General features: G+C 41.4%; 1 protein-coding gene across 1 annotated transcript; it reads left to right on the top strand.

Moving 5' to 3' along the window:
* Positions 1-910: 910 nt before the first annotated feature.
* Positions 911-25,210, top strand: CCDC68 (coiled-coil domain containing 68). Its single transcript, XM_014570231.4, has 11 exons — positions 911-1,079; positions 4,518-4,662; positions 5,397-5,429; positions 7,210-7,353; positions 7,964-8,089; positions 8,257-8,385; positions 13,568-13,650; positions 14,731-14,836; positions 19,076-19,159; positions 23,229-23,305; positions 24,665-25,210. The coding sequence occupies exons 1-11, from the start codon at positions 1,042-1,044 to the stop codon at positions 24,726-24,728; spliced, it is 1,029 nt and encodes a 342-aa protein (XP_014425717.3). The 5' UTR covers positions 911-1,041; the 3' UTR covers positions 24,729-25,210.
* Positions 25,211-26,536: the final 1,326 nt, after the last annotated feature.

Genomic DNA, 26,536 nt, shown 5'->3' on the forward strand with positions numbered 1-26,536 from the left:
GGTGCAGAGAATGTGATGGGCAGAGAGAAAAAGGAGTGTCTTGCTGTTTGTCCCTGGTTTTTGTTTTTGTGGTTTTTAAAGCATAATTTCAGTCCTTCTGTTGAAAATTATTTCCTGCTTGGAGCAAGGTGATAGGCATTCTGTTTTTTTACTTCTGTTTCCTAACAAAGAAGGATCACTTTGCAGGTAATGGTCTATCAGCCTTTTTTACATATGGCAAGGGCATCAGCTTGCTCTTTATCTCTGAGTGTCATGCTTCAATTATCCATCCTTAAAAGGTGTTAATCTGTGTTTTCCAGAAGTTTCAGAGGGGTAGTCGAGTTAGTCTGTAACTGAAAAAACTTAAAAAACAATGAATAATGTAGCACAGAGGTGGCCAACCCATGGCTCGCGAGCTGGATGCGGCTCCTCTCCCTCAAAAGTGTGGCTTGCGAAGCCACTCCTGTATCCTCCCAAATGGCCCGACTCCGGTTCTCCTGTGCTCTTCGGGGCGCTGATTCAAAATGGCGCCCACGATGGCGGCCGTCAAGGGGAGCCTGATACGGCCAAAAAGCCTAAGCTTGTTCTAAAAGGGGCAGCCTCCTTATTTTTCTTGATAATTCTGGGGGGGGCCTGGCTTCTTTTTTTCGCTCAACAATTCTTGTATGGTTCTTTGCATTGTTTCCTCCACTGTTTTGGCTCTCTTTGTTAAATGGGTTGGCTACCCCTGGTCTAGCAGCACCTTAAAGACTAACAAAATATGCAGATGGTATCATGAGCTTTCTCCGGTACAGCCCACTTCTTCAGATGAATGGAGTATTAAGAGTCCAATTCCAAAATAAATAGGGGATGGGTACCCAGGCAGATTAAATTGTTTTCCAACGGGTTTAAATGGTGATTTCTTTTCATATAGCTGGTTTGTGTCTATTAATTCTTTCCTGTAGACTGTTGAGTTTGGCCAATATACATGGCAGAGGGGCATTGCTGGCATTTGATGGCATAAATCACTTTAGTGGATGTGCAGTAAAATGAGCCTCTGATGTGGCTGGGTCCAGTGATGATATGTGTGAACAGAGTTGGCACTGGGGATGCTTGCAAGGGTGAGTTCCTGGATGATTATGATGCAGGTGTGCTGCATGATTACTGAAAATAATTTGTTTGAGGTTAGGAGGTTGTCTGTAGGCGAGGATTGGCCTTTCCCCCAAGGCCTGTGAGGCTGTGTCTAGACTACATGGCTCCATCGATAGGCAAGGCAAAAGGCAAATGAAGCCGCAATTTAAATGATCGCGGCTTCATTTAAATTTACATGGCTGCCGCGCTGAGCCGACAAACAGCTGATCAGCTGTTTGTCCGCTCAGCGCGCTAGTCTGGACGCTCCCCTGCCGACATCAAAGCCCTTTGTCGGCAGCCCCGTTATTCCTCGTGGGATGAGGTTTACCGGGGCTGCCGACAAAGGGCTTTGATGTCGGCAGGGGAGCGTTCAGACTAGCACGCTGAGCGGACAAACAGCTGATCAGCTGTTTGTCGGCTCAGCGCGGCAGCCATGTAAATTTAAATGTAAATTTAATGTAAAATATGTAAATTTAAATTGCGGCTTCATTTGCCTTTGCCAAAAAAACAAACCTACATGGCTCCGTCGACGGAGCCATGTAGTCTAGACATACCCTGAGAGTGAGGGGTAATTTTCCAGAATAGATTGTAGATTGTTGATAATGTGTTAGAGAGGTTTAAGTTGTGGGAGTTATCCTTGATGGGATTGTCAGGCTTTCCATTGTTGTCTCTCCCTCTTGGGTGGCGGTGATGGGGGGGTTCTCTGCCTTTCTCCAGTGTTATCAGTGCTGTTAATTTAATTCATCCTCAAGACACAAAGCATGTTTCTTCATTATCTTCAACATTTCCACTTTTTCTTGATCACCTGGGCATCTGTGATGGCTGTCACACTTACACACATCCTCCACTCACACCACACAGTTGTGCAATTTCAGACAAGATTAATAGTTATTAGAAGACACAACTTAGTTTGTGATGCAGACATGAGGTACAACTTAATTTGTAATGCTAACAGGGAACAAGGGCTTACAGTGAACATCTAATCATGAAATCACACAGAAAAATAGAAGCATACAGAACTTATAAGCAAGTCATTATACATGAAATCATTATGCACCATACTTATAATCTAATAACCAATACTAACCAATACTAAAATATACATTTTTGCTACAAAGTGTTGTCTCTTGCCATGATCTTCACTGACTGCTTAGTAGCCTCCAAATGAAATTCTATGCTGTTCTTCTGGTCTAAAGCAATCAAGTGGTTATAACCCATCTGTCTGAATAATTATCTTCCACCCTGTAGTACTGTTGCAGTGATGGTTAGCAGAGATGTTGGAGATCTTGATTTATAAAAAAAAGGGGCTACTGGTGGGTCTTTTTTATTAAGGACTCCTCAGTTTTGTGACTCACTCCCTGACTCTTGTCCAAACAGTCCAGATCCCTTGATTTTTCAGGGCAATGTTTGTCTCTGATCCCAACTTTTGGGTCAGCAGGGGGAATTTGTGACCTGGTCACGGTGAGTTCTTTGTTTACTTACTTTGACTTTTGGCAAGAGAGTGAGTTGAAATTGCTAAATTTGTAAACTTTTTTAAAACTTCACTCTTAAATATTTGTAAAGAGCACTTAAAGCTCATATGTTAAAAGACATTGCCACGTCTCTTCATTTTGTTTTCTACCAGAGATGTGTGCTTGAAGTCTGTAGAACTTAAAACATCTGTAGCTGGGGTGAGTTGTTGATGTTTCATTTAGGAAAATATGCAAGCCTTGTCCATGCTGCTTGTGGTGTTGGTGACATCTCTCATTTATTACAGTGTTAAGAGTTTCAAATGGGCTAATTGGGTTTTATGAGAGCCCTTAATTAAATGTGCTGACTTGATGGTACTTCCTGTTTAGTAAGGCAATAATTTCAGTCTAGGATGAATAAATAAGTGCTGATGCTCTATGCCAAAGCCTCGTGTAGCACAGGAATCAAGTTGTTGTCACTGACTTAAATGGAAGCAACTATAAGTTCTTATTACATTGACATTCTGTGCTTAAATGATCATATTTTAAATAAGATTTTAAAAGTACAATCCACTCCACCACAGAATAAGCTGAAATTCTAACTATCTATGGCTTCCTCTTCCTCCACTAATATTTTAAACCTGAATAAAACATTGCACAGTACAATTCAATCTTATTGTTGTGATGATAATTGTTAATTTAATTTCAGACATTTGACAACCTGACTTTTAAAAATATATACCTTAACCTGATTCTATATATGGCAAATAGAGTGCAATAGATGCATATTTTCTGAGATCTGGGCTGTGTCTAGACTGGCCAGTTTTTCCGGAAAATCAACTGCTTTTCCAGAAAACTTGCCAGCTGTTTACACTGTCCGCTTGAATTTCTGCAAAAGCACTGACTTCCTACTGTAAGAAATCAGTACTTTTTGCGGAAATACTATGCTGCTCCCATTCGGGCAAAAGTCCCTTTTGCGCAAAAGGGCCAGTGTAGACAGCTCAGATTTGTTTTGCGCAATAAAGCCCCGATCGCGAAATGGCAATCATGGCTTTTTTGCAGAAAAGCGCATCTAGATTGGCACGGACGCTTTTCCGCAAAAGCACTTTTTGCGGAAAAGCGTCCGTGCCAATCTAGATGCTCTGTTCCGAAAATGCTTTTAACAGAAAACTTTTCCGTTAAAAGCATTTCCGGAAAATCATGCCAGCCTAGACACAGCCCTGGTGTATGTAGAAATACATGTTCACTTGAGATTAATGCAACTAACACTGGATGTCACCATTGTACCACCGAAACATAACTGAAAGCAGGTCCGGATCTTATTCTTGGTGTGTGAAGCCAGCTTTCCTGTGCGTTAGAAAAAAAGTGTTTTAGTTTATGTCAGTGAAAAGCCAAATGTGGTGGAATGCTATAAACCGGAGTCCTGTCTTGCCACTCTTATTCAAAATGAGCAGTTGTCTTGCAGGGTGAATAGTTCTTTTAATTTCAGTGGATTTTGTTCTACTTCATCTTGGTGAAATCAATGCAACTACTCAGTCTGGGTAAGATGACATAGACAGGAACTTGTATAACATTGGATATGATCAGGTATAGGGTCTGGAATGAAGTGACAGGTGGAACAATACTTTTGAAAAGCAAATACGTAAACTAAAATTATTTAATTGCCGATAAAAAATTACTGACTTCTGGTATGCTGCAGCTCATTTGAATGTATATTCAGTTGCAACAATTGGAAAGGGGACTCTGTAAGTAAATTTGGAGGGTGGGAACTCCTTTTTGAAGATTTGAGAGGGCCTTTAGAATATCAGGATTATGCACAAGGTCATATTTTTCAGCTGCCTTCTTAGTCATTTTACTGTATAATATGTGCCTACTGTATATATTGTTAGTGATGCAATAGACGGGTAGATGCACATACAAAACTAAATTCATTCTCTATGGATATGTGGATAAATAAAAGGCCATATATTTTTGTCCCAGCTATACAGAGCACGCATACATAATGACTACCACCCTGAGGGTAACGGAACATGTAACAGAAGATGACCAAGAGAAAGAAGGAAATTATGTACTTTATGGATCCTCTTGTGCCCAAATCATTGAAGAAACAGAATACATTAAAAAGGTACAGTTCTTTTTATTATTTTTATTATTCTTGTCCTCTGATCCTGAAGAGAGCACAGCCTATTGCAATACAACTCATTGCAAGTAAGAAATTTAAAAAAATGTGAATCCTGCACAGTCTAAATTTTCCAACCTAAACAAGTGTGTGTTGACTTACTGGGGAAGGTCACAGTTCACTGTTCCTTAAATTCTTTCTGGCCTCATACTATTATAATGGAGTTGAACCCAAAAGTTTGAGACAAGGATTTAATTGCAATATGTACACCTGTCTTCATAACTAGTCGTATTAGGGAATAGATCAAATGCTTGTCAGAAGATCACTCTCAGAATTTTTAATCAAAAGTTTTCAAGCACTCCATGATCTAAGTCATATTCATGATGCAATGCCCAAGGAAGGGATGAATTTTTTAACCTTATGAGAGACTTATAACATAGGCCCTCTTCTGGGACAAAGAAAATAGCATTCGGATCAGCATACTAATAGCTTAAATTCCATGCATCCATTTCTGTATCAGTGATTTCTTGAACAACAAGGTTTAGCTGGTTAAGAACTGATGGCTTATTTCTCATAGCCAAGCAAAAGAGCACAATGGTGATGGAGTTCAAAAAGCACCTTTTCTGCATTGCTGCTGACTTTAAGAGAACATCTTGTAATAACTAACCAGGCAGATTGACAGGAAGAAATAATCTTAAATAAAAATAGCTTTGTGACCTATTTCTAATCTTCTCCTGCAGGTCCAATCCACATTAGCAAAGATTCAAAATCAGGTATGGAAAGAAGCAGCAAACCACAGAATTGCAAAGGACAAATCAGACTGTCACCAGCTGTTGGTCCCAGTCTTTCTGCACAGCCAATCACTTTCTCCCTTTTGGCTCTCACCACCACTCCCTACCTTCATTACTTCTAACCCCCCACCCCCGCCTCTTCACATTCTAAACTCCCGCCAGTCTGTCCTGAGATCATGCTTGGTTTTATTGGCACAAGGAGTTTGAGAGGGGCTGGAGCATGCTCAATGAGGATGGAATGTTGGCGAATTTAGCCAGATCTAATATTTCTACAGTGCATGAGAAAACTGAGATTGTTTAAAGCAGGGAGGGGAATTTACAGCCTGCAGGCCAGATCCAGCTCCTGGCTTGCCTTGATCTGGCTCACAGCGAGGCTTGGGGCTTCCCCTATGCAGCAGGGCTGGCAGTAGCGCTCTAACACCGCAGCAAGTCTCTGAGCCTTGGCACCCTCCTGCATGGCTGGAGTGTGAGCAGTGGGAAGCTAGACCTAAATCCTCTGTCTGGTGGGAGGGGAGGAAGCTCGTGCCTGGCAGGAGGGAGGGGGAGAAATTGGCTCTATGCCCGTGCCTGCCTGCAGTCTCCACCCCCATCACTCCCATTGGCTAGGACTTGCGGCCAATGAGAGAGGGGCATGGCAGTGTGGCGCCATCTGTGCCCTCCCCATCAAATAAGTGCTGCACCAGGTAAGCACCCCAATTTCCTGTCTCCTCCTGCACCCTACCTCCCACCCAGGACGCTCCCTGACCCCTATAGTCCTCTCCTGCACCCTACCTCCTGCCCAGATCCCTCACCCGCATCCTCAGCCACTCCCCAATAGCTCTCCAGCACACTGAAGCCCAGCCTAGAGGGGTCCCACAAATCTACTAGCCTAGGCCTCCAGAAGAGTTGCTTTGGCCTTGGGGGGGGGGGGGGGGCTGGCATCCTGAGCTGTATGAGTGAGGTGAGCATCTCTTTAATTTTCTCCTCACTTGTTGGCCAAGGCAGTGGGGTTTTTTTTTCCTCATTTGTGTGTGGCCCCAAACTATGGGTCAGAGGCACTGGAACCAAAAAGAGGTTCCTTTATCCTGATTTAAAGACTTATAAACTTGATCAAACTTTGAGTATTACCAGGAATATCAAAAGGCACCACACAGGCAAACAGGGCACCCTGTAGCCAAAGTTCCAGTCTGTGCTCCAAAGCAGGGGCTTTCTCTAGCATCATTCTGAAATGGTTGAACTATCTGGACAGAAGCATTCCAAAAATACCCTGAAGGAAACACCTGGCACAAAAAAAGTTTAGTCCAAATGGTTAAAATATGGCAAGCATAAGCAACTAAGAGGGCTTTGTAATGGGATGTGTCAGCAACCTTCGTAATGGGCATTGCTGCCAGTCCCAATGCTATAATATGCCATATGCTGCAATATTCTAAATGTTAATTAATCTCATGCACGAAGTAACACTCCGGAGAATCAAAAGCAGTGATTTATTGGTAATGACATGCTAATGCTTTCAAATGTAAAACCCTGGAGAGCTGCACAAATAGGACACTGTTTTATTTAATATTGAAGGTGGGGAATTAGTCATTACCTGGAAGCTGTGGTGACTGTTGCTCTGTAATTACTTCAGCCCATGTAATGACCTTCATCAGGTTTGGGTGCATAGAGTTCATGGCAGGGTGGGGGCCTGAGATAGGTAGATAGAGGAGTACAGAGTTAACTTCATGAACCCAGTCTGCCAAAGCTTGTCTGTTTTACAAATTATTTTCCTGTTTATTTATTTTAGCAGCCTTTCCGAGTGCCCAGAAATGGTTTGGAGGCTGAAAAGGATGCACTTAACTCCAGCCACAATCTAACCATGGGAAAGCTGAAAGATATTGACCAGCAGCTCTTGCTTATCAACAAGGAGAATGAAATGCTAAAGATCAAGGTGCATTCCATTTTAGCCTTCTCTAACGCATATATCAGCTTTTCAGCCTAAGAGAAGATTCAGTTTTACCTGGATTAAAATTCCATCCCAGTAGCAACAAGAAAGCAATAGTTCATTGTGGTTTTGCCCTCTGTAACTAGTGCACTAACCTTGCAGAGTCTCATCAGGTTTTCTTATTAGTACGAAATAGATTTTTTGTAAGTAGATGATGGTAGAATTCATTCTGGGAACTACTGCTTGTTGAATTGTGCTCTTGACCATGCATTTTCTTGCAGTGGCTCCTGGCTCAGCCAGTGGTCCAGAGTAGGTATACTTGTAACCAGTCAGAAATGTATTAGTCAAAGAAAACTTTCAACCTTCATCTCAGGTGAGGAAGGGCTGTTGTATCACAGAGCAAATCTGCACCCTTTATTAAAAAATTAGAATTTAAATGTTATTTGCCATATTCTTTTAATCAGCTTGTAGGGTTTTCTTCTGCCACTGCAATAATTGATGCTAACAGATGTTCAAACAGGATAGCAACTGCATCATTTTTGTGCTACGTGATTTCTACATCAAGCTCTTAAAGCATGACATAAGTTATTAATCCTATTGTAAATGCCTTTTCCAGCTGGATGCAACAAGAGAAGCAGGTGCACAGTCTCTCAGACATGCCTCAAAAAATCTATATGAGAATTACTACAGTCGGTCAGAAGCACTTAAGAAAAAGCATGAAGATGATAAACAGCTGATGCAGGTACAGCACTCTCCTATGTGTGAAAAAGGCAAACTTTGGAGTATATAGGAATACGTCTGTGGTCAGTTGTGGGACTAACAACATACTGAAGAATAGCAGCAAAATGGTTTTGCTAAAATGGAAATCATCTTCATTCTCCACCCCCTTTTTTTTCCCTCTAACCACAGGCCTACAAACTTGAACAAGAACAAAAATTCAAACAAAATCTGGGAAATGTCAATTGTGTAACTCAAAGACTTGAAGAAAAGTACAGCCGGATTGCAGACATGGAGAAACTACTGCAACGAATGGAAGAGGTATGCTCGTAAGAGCCCAGCTATGCAGTTCCTGGATAGGCTATAGGAGTCTTCCCTATGCAAGGATCATGATCACTGACTATGAGGCTATTAGGTGTTTTTTTTTTATTTGCACAGTACTGAGGCCTGGCCTTGCAGGCTAATAGCCATTGGGACATTCCTTGCTCACTTGTATATTCCTCTTGATCTAGAACATGTCCTGTTAGTAAAAGTGTAAAGCTCTTTGAAACTACAGTAAACATGAATTTCCATTGTATTAACTCCTACCTCTTGAGTAATAGAACACAGTGTGAAGGGTATTCTAAGCAATCTACCTATAAAAAAAGAGTTCCGTTACTTTGAAAATTTTTTGAACAAGATCCTCAACTAGTATAAGCGTCCCCTTTGATTTCAATGAGGCTACCTCAATTTACATCAGGTGAGCATCGGTCCTTTTAAATGTAATTTGTAACTGAAATGAGAGGTCTGGTTTTTTTTCTTTCAGTTATATTAAAAACTCAGTTAACTTACTTAACCTAACTGCAATTAATTTCCGAGACTTGAAATATCCTGGTTTCTAAGGGTATACCTATACAAGTTTATTTTGGAAAAAGCTATTCTGGAAGATATACTACACAAAAGCCTCAAAATTAGTCTAAGGCAGGCTCCCCTAATGTGGACACGCTATCTCAATTTAGAGCCTCAGAAGGCACTGGGGAGGAATAACTTCAGAATGGCCCTGGAGAGGAGTTGTTTTGATATAGCAGCAGTGGAACATCCACACACACCTCCTTCCGAAAGAGCTTTTTCGGAAAAGGCATTATTCCTTATGGAATGAGGTTTACCAGCATCGGAAAAAAACTCTGTTATTTTGATTATCTTTCAAAATAATGCAATTGCTGTGTGGATGCTAGTATTTTTCAGATTAACATCCGTTATTCTGGAAAAACGGTGCAGTGTAGACGCACTCTACGAGGAAACATCTTCAGCTACTGTTCTTGTATTGTCAAAGTACAGTGCATAACAACAAGCTATTTCCTCCCTTTTGTAGTGCATTTTTCTTCCCCAAATGCTTCCCAAGTTCTTAGTTGATTTAGCAGCAGTGAGGGTTAGAGCAGTGGTCCCCAACCTTTTGAGGTTGTCGGGCGCCAGGGGGCGTGGCCATTTGCCCGCCGGGCGCCAGGGGGCAGGGACACTTGCACGCCCGGGGGCGGGCCCCCCCAACCGCGTGCCCGGGGGCGGGCCCCCCCCAGCCACGTGCCCGGGGGGGGGGCCCCCCATAGCTGCGCGCCCGGGGGCAGGGCCCCCTCCAAGGGCCGCGTGCCCGGGGCCGGCGCTCCCCCCCCGCCCGGCCGCGCCCCCGGGGCCCCCCCCCCGCCGAGCGCCCCCCCCGCACCGCCCCCGGGGCCAGCGCTCCCCCCCGCCGCGTGCCCGGGGCCGGCGCTCGCCCCCCCCCCTCCCGCCGAGTGCCGCGCGCCCGGCGCTCCCCCCGCCAAGCGCGCTCCCCCCGCAAGCGCCCGTGCGCCATGTGCCCGGGGCTAGGCCAGCCCCGAGCACCTGGCGGGCGCATTGAAATGCCCCCGCGGGTGCCATGGCGCCCGCGGGCACCGTGTTGGGGACCACGGGGTTAGAGAATAACTTTCCAATTGTAGTAAAAAATTTAGTCTGTTCTGGAGGAGTTAAGAATACAGCAAGCTTACATGTCGCTTATACAACTGTGTGAGAATATCACATTGGGGGCAATGTGCTTTCACAACAGTTGTGCCAAACTCTGATATGCTCCTACCACAGCTCAACTATAACCTGTGATGGGGAAGCAGAAAAGTTCAGTAGCACTGGAGTATTCTCCCAACAATTCTGAGTGACTGGAAATAACTGGGTGAGAGAGCTCATTCCTCAGTGACTGCTGCCATGTAATTTAATAGGGTGGCAGTATGTGTAGTTTTTCTTACTCTTGCTGGATCAGCACCAGTGTCTCCATATATTTTACAAGTGGGTTTCCTGATATTCTGAATTTTCTTTTAGTCTCTATCTGGGAGGGGGATTTTGTAGAAGAAAACAAATGTATTAAGCCGAAGAAGAAAAAAGTGTGGTGTTAAAGAATGTTTTTAATTTCTCAAATGATGAAATTTCAAACACAGCTATAATCCAGTAATAGGCTGATTTTTGCCAGTTCTCCATAAAGCCTATCTGTTTAATTTAACAATAAGAGACACCATCATGTGATACACTGACCCTGTCCTTTCTGGGTTACTTACTTCATGGTGTATTCTTTGACTGTACTTTACTCTGAACTTCTGATTTCTCCTTTTTTTCAGATTTTACATTCAGTCAGTTTGAGAATTATTTTCCTGTTTTGGAATGCAAACCAAACTGTTTTTGTTTGTTCACCTTCTCTGATCCCAGGCTTATGGGCGTCTGGACTTGTTTCAGGGAAACTTATGTTGAAGCCAATTTTCTGATTGGTTTCTGTTACAAATGGTTAAGTGTTAGCTTCTCCATGTTAAACATCCTGTGACAACTCACTAGTTTGGACACTAAGAAATTCTATAAAGTGTTATTTCTGAGGGTTTTTTTTAAGTCTACAGAGGTTGTGGAATCTCCATCATTGGAGATGTTTAAACAGGGGCAGATGAGAGTTTTGCGGTGCCCAGGGCAGCACAATTTCGCGGGGGCCCCCCTTTGGAGACAAAATAGAAAAAAGGTGTCAAATGCGCAAATTGAAGGCTATTTTTCATATTAAATGTGAATTGGGTAAATTTGATAGAAATTTAATTTAGTTGGATATTTTTTATTTTAATTATATTGTAATTCATTCTTAAACAAAATTCTGCATTAATAATTAAAAATTTTCATTTGTATTTAGTCTATTATAGCTGTCTAGCTCTTTTGGTAGCACATTCTTCAATTATGTCAGTAAAGTCCATTTCTTTACACAGGTCGTTTTCAATCGATATAATCAAAAGACCTACAAAATGCTCCTGGCTCACTGTAGATTCTCTTTGCTGCCCATGGCTGGTATTTGCCAAGCAGCATTGGTTGTTCCGCAGCCAGGCAGCATTGGGACTTGCGGGTACCAGGTGGAGTGTGGGTGTTGAGACTGGGGGGGGGGCCGCAGGGAGCGTGTGGGTGTTGGGGCTTGGGGGGCAGGCAGCGTTGGGGAGAGGCAGCATATGGCTGTTGGGACTTGGGGGGCCAGGCAGCATTAGGCGTTGGGATTTGGGGGGGACAGGCAGTGTGTGGGTGCTGGGATTTGGGGGGCAGGCAGGGTGTGGCTATGTGGAGGATGGCGCACAGATGGGCCATAGGGAGGACCAGCGGGCAGGGGTGTCTGACTCATCAGACAGGCCAAAATTACCATTCCAGCCTCTCAAAAATCTCCTGGCTGGGCGGGGCAGCTGGCAACTCCCCCTGCTCCCAGGGACGTGTGTGTCTGTGTGTGTGTGGGGGGGGCACTGTCTGTGGAGCTGGATCGTGCTGCGCCCACGAGTGGGGGGAGGTGGGGACCGGCGGGAGGAGACAGGGTCTCCCTGGCAGGCGGGCTGCTCTGCCCCCGGGCGCGGTGGGAAAGAGATCTGGGCTCCCTCCGGGGGAAAGACCGCGCCACCCCCAGCCTCTCTCTGGGTGGGGCAGGAGGGTAGAGCAGCGGGATACCCGGACACCATGGGCAGGTGTCCCCCTTAGCCTCCATGGCAACGAGCCGCCGCCACGTGCATGCCACGGGCTAACGCCTTATATCCGCCGCTGTTTTTAAAAGCAGGTTAGACAGATAGGGATAATCTAGATGGTGCTTGGACCTGCCATGAGTGCAGAGGATGGGACTTGATGACCTTTCCATCCCTTCCAGTCCTCTGATTCTATTAAATACCATATGATGGGTCTGGGGAAGGGAGGGAAGGTGCCGCTCCAGCTGACATGAGGCTCCTCTGGGCAGGTGGGGGATGGAACTGCAGGCATCCTCTGGACAAGTTAAGGGCACCGCTGGACAGGTGGGGGTTGGAGCTGTGACCAATCAGGGAATCTTGTGCCTGATGGGTGGTGCTCATGGTTTCTCTTGGCATGGGCGGCGGGGGAGGGTGTACCTTGTGGCTGTGTCTGAGGGAGGGGGCAAGGGCCCTCATTGATTGTGCTGTCCTGCCGCCCAGAATTCCTATCAGTGGGTCTGAGCACTGTGCATGTGCAGCGTTGTAATGCAAACTAGACTGTTGTTTCACTGTGGAACTGGCTGAGGAAAGGTTCTGTGGGTAGAATACAGAAATCTCCATTTTCATGGCTACATGCACCACAGCTAGGAGTCCTTACACTCAGCTCCAAAGGTTAACACATCAACATATAAACCTTGTCTGACTCAGATCTCTTACTCCTAAAAAGAGTTTGCCTTATTGAAGTCATTTGTAAAAGTCTTTGACTTCATTAAGGTCAGGATTTCACCCCTATAGGCTAAGATGATCCATCATGGGATGGCATTATGTATTAGTGTACTCTTTACATTTACAACTAAGGATTATTATACTTGGGTCACTAAATAGTTAGATGTGGGTTACCAAAATTTGTAACTTAAGAGGATTAAAATTGATTTAACTAGAAATCTCTTGACCTTTGGATCCATTTTTGCAATGCAAAGAACCACTGCCCTTTTAGTATAGTTCCTGGAACAGAAAGTGTCTTTGAACACAGTCAATAAGCTAATCTTTTTTTCTGACAAGCTTTCCTATTTTAAAAAAATAAGATTTACAGTTACAAATTTTTCACTGTAAATCAATACAGCCTCTCCCCGAGTTACAAACGAGTTACGGACCAAACACTTGGTTGTAACTCAATTTGTTCGTAACTCGGACCCCATTGAGTTACATAGCAACTGCGCTGTTCTTAAGCGCGGGTTGTGTTCGTAACTCGGGGATCGCCTTTACAACTGCTCCATGGGAACTTTGTTCGTAAATGTGAACGGTTGTAACTCGACCATTCGCAACTCAGGGAAGGGCTGTACACAGCTGCTCCCTGGTAAATCTGCCTTTTCTGACCCAAATTCAGAATGATGGCAGATGCTTCTGATCTTCACACGGTGAGGGAGGGTGTATCTGTATGTACGGCTGACAAATATCTGGTGGCTTTATATGTTTTTTGGATAGTAATAGAAAAAAATAGTTAATCATTTCAAATATTTTTTGTATATGCACATTATCACTATTTCATTATTCCCAAGGAAAAGAAAACATTAATAGGAAAAAAGCAATCATGTGAAGAGAAGCTTCTGGAGATATCATCAAATTCTGAAGATACTAAGAGGTGAGCATGAAGAAATGCTTTTTCTGTTCAACAGGATTATTTCAAGTGACGTACCTAACAATAACTTGGCTAAGTTCTTCCAAGTAGGGTGTATATACGTGGTATTAGGCCTAATGCCCTCACTGTCTTTACATTTTAAAGTAAAATATTAAGCTTTCCTGTGGCATGATCAGTAGGTTTTCCAGATCTGGGTTTATTTAGAGAATAAATACTGCTACTATAACATGTGAAGGCACACAATCAGATCTTGCTGTCCTTACTCTGGAACAACCCTTAGTTCAATTAACAGGAAATCTGAATAAAAACAAATTACAGATTGGCCTTCAGAGAGGAAACCATTCTATCCATCTCAGCCCCCATCCTGTTAAACAACATTAATATCTTAATGCTTCTGGGGGGCCTCTCACAAACAGTACGTTTTATTAATTTTCTGTCTTAAATACAGTGCAATTTCCTCTGAAGCCTACCTTCCTCCCTAGCTCAAAACCTGAGCTCCAGCCAAAGTTGCAATTTCAAAGCACTGTCAATGTAGCTAGCTCAAACCTAAATCTGTTAGTCCAGGCTGGGAGACTTATTGCCAAGGCTGTGTAGACGTACCCATGCTATACTGCCAAAGTAGTGGTACACTGTCTTCCATGATGCACTCTTGAAGAATTACTCCACTATATTATGCTCAAACTTTATTCTTCCAGTATGAAGCATGAATGGAGCCATTTTTCCTATAATTTAATATAGTCATTACAGATAATATAAGAAATCAATTACAACTTTTCCCTCTTTATATCTGATTACGTTTATTAACCATGAATTAAATTAGTTCACGTACAGCTGATGAGTCGAAGCTGAAACAATGAGTTGGAATCCCATGGAAATGGTCACTAAAGGAAGCTTAATGCCTATATTTATAATTCATATATAAATACAACTTTGGCCAAAACCAAAAGATTAGTGGTTGGATAGCTAGTTTGTATATTCTTGTCTTAGAGAACGTAAGTCAGGCCATTTATTAGGTCCTATGAGAATAATATATACCTTCAATAACAGTTGAAAAAGTTACCGGTAATTTGTCTTCCTCACCAGCTATCTTGATCTTCTGATGGAGATTTCCACTCTACGAGAGCAGATTTCTCACTTGCAACATGTGATCCAGATGCAGCATCAAAGCCTACGCAGTGCGATACAAGAGGTCAGATTAATCAAGTGCTCTTAGTGTTCAGGGAACAAACATAAGACACTTGTTTTAGTGCTTCCCTCATTTTGTGAAGTTTATTATTTATGTCTCCATCTCAGGACATGTATCAACAGTTAGAAATAGATTTTATGTAATATTTTATATATAATGGAAAAGTGACATAACATTAAAATGGTGGGAATGGAAATTCTATCACCCAGGGTGACAGTTTGAAATAGAATGCTTCAAGGGAGGAAGGAAGGGTTTTGTTTCCTGCAAGCGTGATGGAAGGCTTGAAGTAGCTGCCCAGGTAGCATAAGAAAATAGGCCTTTACCATAGGGACTACATCAGGAGCTGCTGAATCCCCAACCAATTTAAGGTACTTTAGGAATATCCCTAATATGTGGAGTGTGACAGACCATGGATACTCAATCACTGGGACATGGCTTAATGTAGCTTCCGAAATAGAGTTTGAGTAGCTACTGCTGCAGAGGCAGCAATGAATACAAGTGTATGTTTCACAAAATGATCTGCCTTTTTATGGGGAACATTGAATTTCTAATAATGCTTTGTTGCTGCAGTTTGACACTGTGTAACATTCAATAAAATAAACAGGTGTCTAGAAATCTATAAACTGTCTCACTAGAGGCTCAAATCCTGCTTGCCAGGTGTAATCCTAGTGAAGCAAAATATTTGGTCCCAGATAAAGTGGGAACAAAATTTGAAGCCATTTATGACTTGACATTTCTTTTAAAGAGGGAACTAATATGAGCTGTTTTCATGATAAGTATTATTTTGAGCTCAGCTAAACTATTTGTGCAAAATGTAATTCACATTTTGTGAATTCTCATAAGATTCAAGCATCTCTCATCAGCCTTAGATAGTTTAGCCCAAGAAAGCTTCAAGTGGGGAATAGATGTGTGTTTTACGAATGAAGAAGGCAAATGTGTTACCCTAAGTGGAAGTGTGACTTCATTCTTTGGTTTTTTTTTAAGACAGCCAGCCATGTCATCACACTTTCTCTAGAGCATTTTCTTTATCATTTAGACTTCATAGAATACCAGGACTAGAAGGGACCTCAAGAGGTCATCAAGTCCAGTTCCCTGCCCTCATGGCAGGACCCAGTACTGACTAGGCCATCCCTGATAGACATTTATCTAACCTACTCTTAATATCTCCACAGATATTCCACAACCTCGCTAGGCAATTTATTCCAAAGTTTAACCACCCTGACAGTTAGGAACATTTTCCTAATGTTCAACCTAAACCTCCCTTACTGCAGTTTAAGCCCATTGCTTTTTGTTCTATCCTCACAGGCCTCTTTGTGACACCCTTTTAGATACGTGCCCCTGCTCCATTCCTTCTCCAAGGCCTCACCCTGCTCACTTCATCCCCTTCCTCACTCACTTTCACCAGACTGGGGTATGGAGTTGAGGAGCAGGCTCTGGTCTTGGGGCAGTGGAAGCTGTAGGCTCAGTGCTGGTAGATGAGGGGCAGCATATGGCGACAAGGAACCATTACTATACGTGCCAGTTGCTTTCAGGAGTGGTGCAGGGCCAGGGCAAGAGTAAGCCTGACTTAGCTCCACTGGTCTACCACCCTGCACTTAAACTCCTTCCCACAGCTTACACCCTGAAACCACTCTGGGATCTCAGTCCTCTTCCCTGGGCTAAGCCTGGAGCCCCTCCCAGAAGCCAAGGAGAAATGTTTTTCTCCATCCTCCTTATAACACTATTTTAGATACTTGAAAACTGCTAGCATGTCCCCTCTCAGGTTTCTCTTCCATAACCCCACTTGTTATACCTTTCCAGCAGGATTGTGAACCGTTAATAACTACTCTCTGAGAACAGTTATCCAGCCAGTTATGCACCCACCTTATAGTAGCCCCATCTAAGTTGTATTTGCCTGGTTTATTGATAAGAATATCATGCAAGACCGTATCAAATGCCTTACTAAAGTGTAGGTATACCACGTCCACCGCTTCTCCCTTATCCACAAGACTCGTTATCCTATCAAAGAAAGCTATCAGATTGGTTTGACACGATTTGTTCTTTACAAATCTATGCTGGCTGTTCCCTATCACCTTATTATCTTCCAAGTGTTTGCAGATGATTTTCTTAATTACTTGCTCCATTATCTTTCCTGGCACAGAAGTTAAATGGACTGGTCTGTAATTTCCTGAGTTGTTCTTATTTCCCTTTTTATAGATTGCACTATATTTGCCCTTTTCCAGTCTTCTGGAATCTCTCCTGTCTTCCATGATTTTGCAAAGATGATAGCTAAAGGCTTAGATACCTCCTCTATCAGCTCCTTGAGTATTCTAGAATGCATTTCATCAGGCCCTGGTGAGTTGCAGACATCTAACTTTTCTAAGTGTTTTTTTTACTTGTTCTTTTTGTATTTTATCTTCTAAACCTACCCCCTTCCTACTAGCATTCACTAAGTTAGGCATTCCTTCATCAGACTTCTCGGTGAAGACCGAAACAAAGAAGTCATTAAGCATCTCTGCCATTTCTAAGTTTCCTGTTACTGTTTCTCCCTCCTCACTGAGCAATGGGCCTACCCTGTCCTTTGTCTTCCTCTTGCTTCTAATATATTTATAGAATATCTTCTTGTTTCCCTTTATGCCTGGAGCTAGTTTGAGCTCGTTTTGTGCCTTTCTAATCTTGCCCCTGCATTTCTGTATTGTTTGCCTATATTCATCCTTTGTAATTTGTCCTAGTTTCCATTTTTTATATGACTCCTTTTTTATTCTTAGATCATGCAAGATCTCCTGGTTGATCCAAGGTGGTCTTTTGCCATATTTTCTATCTTTCCTACGCACTGGAATAGCTTGCTTTTGGGCCCTTAATAATGTCCTTTTGAAAAACTGCTAACCCTCTTCAGTTGTTTTCCCCCTCCGTCTTGCTTCCCATGGGACCTTACCTACCAGATCTCCGAACTTACCAAAATCTGCCTTCCTGAAATCCATTGTCTCTAATTTGCTGTTCAACCTTCTACCATACCTTAGAATCATAAACTTTATGATTTCATGATCACTTTCACCTAAGGTGCCTTCCACTTTCAAATTCTCAACCAGTTCCTCCCTATTTGATAAAATCAAATCTAGAACAGATTCCCCCCTACTAGCTTTTTCAACCTTCTGAAATAAAAAGTTGTCTTCAATACAGTCCAAGAACTTGGATAGTCTGTCCCGCTGTGTTAGTTTCCCAACATACATCTGGATAGTTCAAATACCCCATCACCACCAAATCCTGTGCTTTGGATAATTTTGTTGGTTGTTTAAAAAAAGTCTCATCCACCTCTTCCGCCTGGGTAGGTGGCCTGTAGTAGACCCCTAGCATGACATCACCCTTGTTTTTTACCCCTTTTAGCCTAACGCAGAGACTCTCAGCACGTCCGTCTCCTATGTCCATCTCTACCTCAGTCCAAGAGTGTTCATTTTTAATATATAAGGCAACACCTTCTCCCTTTTATCCCCGCCTGTCCTTCCTGAGTAAGCTGTACCCTTCTATACCGATATTCCAATTGTGTGCATTATCCCACCGAGTCTCTGTGATGCCAACAATGTCATAGTTGTATTTATTTATTAGCACTTCTAGTTCTTCCTGCTTATTATCCATATTTCTTGCATTTGTATATAAGCATCTAAGATCCTGATTTGATCTTGCCTCCCAATTCTGCCTTGTCCCTTCTTTCTCTCTGCTAATATAGCCCACACTCCCTCCCATTTCCAACCCATCTTCCAGGTTTCCATGTTCTTCACTTACCTGTAGGCTTTGGTCACCTGTCCCCGTTGAACCTAGTTTAAAAGTTCAGACTATATTTACTTTCTTAAACCCCATGCTTATTTCCCCTCTATTTAAAGTGTATCTAATATATTCTAGGTTGAATGTCTTTAATCCAGAACTCTCTCATCCAGACACATCCGTCGTCCAGAATGATTTTAGTTAGCTAGATGTCCACTTTTCATGGGTGTGACAAATTTCCCGTGATCCCATAAAGTTTGTTTACAGCCACCAGTCTGCTCTCAGTGTTCTGTGCTGTTATTTAGCTCTAATTTACCCCTAAATGTCTTCTAAGAGCACAGTAAACAGGGAAAGTGTTGGTAATGCTGCGAGATAATACTGACTTCCCGTGGTCCAGAAAATTCTCTCATTTGGAACCGGTCAGGTCCTGAGGGTTCCAGTCTAGAGAGGTTCAACCTGTACAAGATTGGAAAACCATTGCTAACTTTACTTTCTAACTCTTAGATCGAAGAACTGAACAGCGAACTACAAAACCAAGATAAACAAATTAAGATTATGGAAGAAAAGATAAATGTGCTTGAAGCTCAGGTAAAGGGAAAGGTGATATCCTAACAAATTCTACAATTGTGAGCCCAAAACTATTTAAAATCTGCATAGTTTTGAGTCTTTTTTTTCTTGCCTAAGTACTCATCAAGAAATTTATATCTTCTACAGCCAACTGTATGGTACAGTAAGATTCTTTAAACTTTTTTCTATGGACAGAGAAGTGGGAATATTTAGTATAGTGCAGGTGAGTTTTTCAAAAGCACTAGCAAAGATCAAGCTCTGCTACTGAGTAAAACAGTACATTTCATCAAATCTGGAATGCTTTTGGGGTCTCTCACTTCATATATCCCTAGAACTATTTCTATTCATATACAGGACTGGTAAGTTTGGAAGGAAAAACGTCAAAACTGCTAGTTTCTGTTTAAAAATTATTACTTGCACTACCTGCCAGGCACTTTCCAAATATGTGCCTACCCCAAAGTGCACCACCTGAGAACACAATCAATGTGTAAAGATATTAAGGTGAGAGAAGAAAGAATAATCACTTTTTTGTACCCACTTTCCTCAGCCACCCTTCTGCTTAATGTTAATTCTTTGTAGGTCAAAGGCTGGAAGTGGGTTTTGCATTTCATAGGGACTGAAGGGAAGCAATGTGTATTTGGGAATGACTAGAGAGGAGGAGGCTGCAGATATGAAATGAATGCCTGAATGAAAATTGTAACAGTAAGAATATAATCGAGGCCCTGATCCTACAAACACCTACACAGCAAACCTTGCACCCACATGAAATGAAGTACGTGTGTAAATATTCTCAGCATTGGTCCTATCAAAATGTGCATATTTGGCTTTTCTAACGCCTCTTGCTCACTTTCAGCTTCTGAGGAAATACTAAGGCTTGGTAGTTTGGAAACCATTAGGCTATAGTGAAGAACTGTGCATTCTTTCAACATAATTATCCCTTATTATTATTATTATTAGACAATCTTTCTATTAAATGGCCACCGTTTGTCTGTCTGTTATGGGATTTTCAGTTTTCAGACGTACATGCATATACATATACAAACATATGGGTGTGCATTGTATTTGTATTGCAAGAGTTAGAAAGGCTTCTGCAAAGTTCTGGAGTGCCTTAGGGGATAGAGAATTTACCTGGGGAGCACAGGGTAGTATGTATAAGACCAGCCACTCTGGGAACAGCTGGAGGCTTGAACGTCTTGCTCTTCGGTGATCTCCTTCAACTTCCATCAATATCAGCCAGTCCCATTTATAAGCAACCTGTTTTAGTTAGACCCGCTGTGCATCTCTGGTGCCTCTTTCGCTTTTGTGAATTGACTGAAAACATGTGACAGTGAGGGGATACAACATTTATCGACATTTTAAATAATCTTCCAGAGGAAAAACTCCCACGAGAACAACTACATATTTTGCTGCGTAAATGTGAGGAAAGCAAACAACAAGGCGACTTTTCACCCAGAAAAGTTTGAGAATCATGCTGACTTGTAAAATGGTAGATGATCACAATAATCAAGTTTTGTCCAGTTTAGACCATGCAAACTGCCAAATGTTCACAATCACAGTGCAAGATATGCTCATTGAGCAGAGAAGACGAGTGCCTAACCTTTATCAAGCTAGCCCCCAAAGATTACCGTAATTGAATGGCAGGCATTCCAAAGAGAATTGGAATGCATCTGGGTGCTAAAGTTATACTTCAGTACAATGTTGACCAAGCAAAAGGTGTAGTCAATGGCAAAATTGGCACCATCATCAATATAATATAGCCCTACTTATGCTGCAACAAAATTCACTAAACCAATATCCCTAAAGTTGAAATTGAATTCAAAAGCAATGTCAGAAAGCACATCATCGAGCCAATCACATGTCAGTTTCAACCAAATTTTGGATACTGCTTGGTGGAGCGGTGAATGCTTCCAATCATCCACGCTTATGCTGTCAGTGTCCACAAATTACAAGGGACCACGGTAGAAAGAGCAGTTGTGTACCTTAGCTCTCAATACTCTGCACCAGCTCAACCATTTGTGCCTCTCACTCGAGTACGTTCTTTAGGTGTAGAGATCGACAAAATCGATCCAAACAAATTAATGGGCGACAATGTTTGTCATAAAGACACCTTAGAAGAATTACAGCATCTTCAAAGCCTTCCTCCTTTTCACCAACAAAACAATTGATCAATCACCTCCATTACTTTATCGTTGCCTTACACACAACTATTTTTCATTACAAATGTAAATACTTAGTGCAAAAACATTTTGTAAAAAAATCTAGCTCAAAATATAGAAGCATATCAAAATGAACCTTGGAGTTTTTATTACTTGAAACACACTAGATTTAAGACCAAAAAGACAAAAATTATAAACTTTTAAAAAAGACAATCTTTCTAAAAGCGCACCAAAAGACTAAAAATAATAAAAAAAGTGCACCAAAAAGTCAAAAATAAAATTTTAAGCTGGCAATTTAGGACAAAGATTGGATAGCTAACAATTAGTAACTAGCTTGAATCGTACTTAGCCATCCAATATTTCTCTTAAATTGCTAGCTTAAAACTTTTATTTTTCACTTTTTGGTGCACTTTTAGAAAGATTCTTTTTTAAAAGTTCATTATATATATTTTTTTCCAGGATTGCATAGAAACTAGTATCTTGTCAATTCTACATAGTAATCAGTAGCAATATTGTTGTTTGTTTTTGTGTAGAGTTTTGGCAGCATTTTACAGATTTTATAAGAATCTTGTATAATGAAGAATTGCAGCAATATAGTTCCTGACATCCCATTGTAAACACTAGTCTATAATCCTGGAATTTACATTAACATTAGTACATTAACTGTATCACAAATAAAATGCTTTTCTGCTATTCAGAATCTCAATTTCAGTCATAGCAAATCCAGTGAATTCATTCGAATTCAAGTATTGTGGGGGATTATATGCAATACATCCATATACAGTAAAACATATATTTGTTATATTAATTATAATTCTCATTATATAGAACTACACATCTTCAAAATGACTTGTAGAGGCTAATCAATTTTACAGCATCCCAGCTAGATACTGTATATAAGGCCATCCCTGTCCTTACATACAGTGGATGGATCTCAATCTAAATAAACAAGACAGATCAAAGGATATTATTGCCACTTTTCAGATAGATTAGAAGGGGAAACCAATGCTTCATGTGAGACATTGAATAGCTGAAGCATCCAGGCCTCAAAGAGACTGGGAGCTTGAGGCACTGCAGCAGAAGAGCCAAAACAAGGGAGGCACTTTTTTTTTAATTGGATAAATAAATGACTTTAGGTTGAACCTCTCTAGTATGGCACTCTCTTATCTGGCAACATCTGTGGTCTGGCATGATTTTCATTTGCTGAATGTCCATTTATCTTGGGTGTGGCTATGTTTCCTACTGTCCGGTAAATTTTGTTTACAGCTATCAGTCCTGGCTCTCAGTTTTCTGTGCTGTTATTTAGCTCTAATTTACCCCTAAATGTCTTCTAAGAGCCCAAAAAGCAGTGGAAGTTTTGGTAATGCTGCTGTACAATATTGACTCCTCATGGGTCCAGCAAATTCTGGTTTGGCACCGGTCAGATCTCAAGGGTGCCAGATTAGAAAGGTTCAACCTGTGCATAAAAAATAGTGTAGTCAAAACCTTCTTTTTCTATCGGAAAAACAGATTTGATGGAGAATGTCAATCATACTTTTCAACTAACAAAAATACTCTCAAAAGTCAAAATAGCTATGTGGAATTTTCTTTCAATAGAGCAAGAGACAAACATTGACAATAATGCTGGGTGCAGGAACCTGAAATTTCTTCAGTTTTTGAGGACTGGTCAGCATGCCAAGATTTTCAAAAGTGACTGCATGATATCCCTTAGTGCCTGCAAACTGTACTGACATTCTGGATGCCCCAAATGGCCAAATCCTAAAATGGTGTGAACTGAGTAGCTCTGTTGAAGTCAATGTACTAATTGGACATGCTTCAGTTCATGTATTGATTTATGCCAGCTGAGCGCTCACCCACAAACTGTATTTTTGACTTCCTTAAATGTGAATAAAATGTTGGTAGAAATGCAATTAATTTTAGTGTCTCAATTGCAGAAAAAAGAACTTAAATTCAAGGTGGAATTCTGGTCTGGCCAACCCACGATGAAAGTTTCAAAAGGCGTCTCAACAATGTAAGATTCATTTGAAGTTATTACCATATATCTGAAGCTTCAGGGGGTAGCTGAATTAGTCTGTATAGGATACACTTAAAAAACAACAAATGGCCTGGTAGCACTTTATAGACTAATAAAACATGTGGCTCGTGGGCACAGCCCACTTCTTCAGATTACCAGAGTTTTCAGTTCTATCCCTTACACTGCAGATGTTAAGCATAACAAATCATATTGAATTATTAATGGGTGCTGTGTGTTGTTAATATCAAACTTATTCCAAATTGCTTGAATCATTCTATTTTGGTCTTGTTGGAGATGGTCATGGTTTTTTTTATACTGTAGTGTTTTTATAAAAAAATAAACCAAAACCTCCGCGTATGAGAGAAGTTAAGTAATCAGCATTCTAAAGAACAGGGATCTTAATTGTCCCACTGGGAAATAAATCCATCAATGCTGCTTCATTCTTCCTAAATCTCGTGTTGTATTCTGACTTGCAAATAGGAGTGCCTTCAGTCTGGAGAGTAAATAGGACAAACATTACAGCTGAAACGCTTGTGCAGTTAAAATCATATAGCTGCACCAACTAGTTAGCATCTGCACAAAATTGTAAGTCAGATCAACACTAAATATGAAAACTAGCTTTTAGTAATTGATAAAGAAGATGCAGAATACTGTGATTAGTATTAGATTGGGATTAGTCTCACCATTTCAACTGTAAAAACCTCTTACAGTAGAGGATTGCCATTTCCATTAATGCTACTTTAATGATGTGTGGTATTCATTGGGAGATAAAATTACACATTCACAAAAAAAAGGAAAGAAAAACATTAAGGCTATGTCTACACTTGTAGCTTCTTGCACAAGAAATATGCAAATGAGGCTAAGCGTGGAATATCGCTGGGCCTCATTTGCATACCTAATGAGCCACCATTTTTGCAAAAGAAGCTCTTGTGCCAGAAGGAGCGGTCTACACTGACCCTTTTTGCGCAAGAAAACCCCTCTTGCGCAATGTCGTTATTCTGGGAAATAATCGGCATAGTGGCATTGCGCAAGAGGGTTTTTCTTATGCAAGAAGAGCATAAGACTCTTTCAGAAAACCCTTAGGTCTTGAGTGGGATCAACAATTCCATTAGAGGAAGCGAATTGTTCACCCAAGGATCAGCATTGGTGGGCTCTGGAGAGGGGAGTCATTACCACAGAGGAAAGGCAGCCATGACCTAAGTCTCTCATGAGAGACTGTAAGGGGAAGAATGGGGATGAGGACAGATATTTCACACTAGTGTCTGAGTACAGTAGAAATGTCTAGTTCTCTATACTAAATTTGTTTCATTTTGGCATGCTTCATATTCTGGCTGGTAATTATCTTCTCTTTTTTAGTTCCAGGTTTGATGGAGTGTCTCCTTATGCACTGCTAGCTAGGCTACGGAAGCAAAATGGGTAGATGAGTCCATCACTGATGTCTGTTTCCAGCTTCCTCATAAAGAAGCTCTGTTTGTCTCTGCTAATGACCCTCCATTCAGCCCTTTTATATACCTTGTTATAACACAGCAATATAACACTTGACAGGGTTGGCAACCAGGAATCGTGCTTGGATGAAAGAAGATTCACTAAATAAATCTGGATTTAATGCGAGAACTGAAGACATTATGGTCTTTAATGTATAGCCAATTTAGAGCAGCATCCTAGGGATGTTGCAATATATGTTATTGTAACATCTTTTCACCTATGAAAGAGTTCATCTTCAACAAGCATTTTATGGGCCACGAGATACCTCAAACATATTCAATCTAAAATGTTCATAATTATATGTAAAAGAGACTGTGGTGTTTGTCAAGTTAAGACAATATGATAATATAAATTAAGAACTTTTTAAAATTGAGAAGTTAATTGTAAAGGGCTGTTTAATAAATTATATTTAATCTTTTCAAACTTTCCATGTTAGTTTTTAAACTTGTCTTTTCTAAAAGCTATAGTATGTGTGTCAACGAGGGATGTGTAGCTGTCAGAATGTAAAAACTAATAAAAGAAAGTTCTTCTTCACACAGCGTGTAGTCAACCTGTGGAACTCCTTGCCAGAGGAGGCTGTGAAGGCTAGGACTATAATATAGTTTAAAGAGAAGCTAGATAATTTCATGGAGCTTAGGTCCATAAAAGGCTATTAGCCAGGGGATAAATGGCCTCTGTTTGTCAGAGGCTGGAGAGGGATGGCAGGAGACAAATCGCTTGATCATTGTCTTCTGTCCACCCTATCTGGGGCACCTGGTGCTGGCCACTGTCGGCAGACAGGATACTGAGCTAGATGGACCTTTGGTCTGACCCAGTACGGCCATTCTTATGTTCTTAATACAGTATAGGTTATTTTGGTTTTTATACAAGCATTGGATAGGTTCTTCTAATGGTCGTACAGATGATGACATTCTATGCATGTTTGCAGCATTCTCAGACTTTGGGAAAAGCCTCATGACTGCTCTAAATAGTTTTAGGCAAAGTAAAAGCTTACTTTCTATGGCACTTTATCATCATCTGTCTAGGAAAATAAATCAGTTGTTTTAAGTTTTGCAATAACCATATGTAGTTTAAAATTCTTACCTGACTTGTCAGAATGTTGTAATCCAGCTGTTTGTTTGTATTTTGAAGCTTTTCCAAAGTGAACTTTCTTTCTAGAGCCTGCCACTAAGTCTTAACTAAGCTACTACTGTAAGGAGCCAGAGTAATTGTTTCTGTACCCTTTCACTCCTGAGTGAGTCTCCCTGGCTGTTGTTTGGGAGGGAATAAACATCCTAGGACCTGTAACAGAACTGAGCTACTTTCATATTTGCTGTTAGGGTGTGTCTACACTGCACCATAACTCAAAATAAGATGCGCAATTTGAGCTATGCAAATTGCATATCTTATTTCAATACTATTTTGAAATAAAGCACTATTCCGAAATGTCCCTTGCTCTTTGTTGAATGAGGTTTACAGGGTTTGACTGCTGGCTAAGACAGAGCTCTGCCACTACAGCCTGGCTGAAAAGGCCAATTACAGCCAGCTGAGCAAGCCCATGCCTAAAGGGCTAATAGAAGCAGCTGTGGGCCTCATTCGCCAGAGGGCTAATTTAGGCAGTCAGAGGGGAAGGAGCCAGAGAGTGGCTGAGTGTGTGTGCGTGCCCCATCCAGAAGGAGAAGGTAGCTAAGTTAACTGCTGGGAAAACAAAACTCTGTAAATAGAAGGTGGTGGGAAGTTGGCACAAGCAATGAAAAGACACAG

This window comes from Pelodiscus sinensis, chromosome 6, assembly GCF_052426305.1.
Source record: "Pelodiscus sinensis isolate ZL-2025 chromosome 6, ASM5242630v1, whole genome shotgun sequence".
Taxonomy (NCBI): Eukaryota; Metazoa; Chordata; order Testudines; family Trionychidae; genus Pelodiscus; species Pelodiscus sinensis.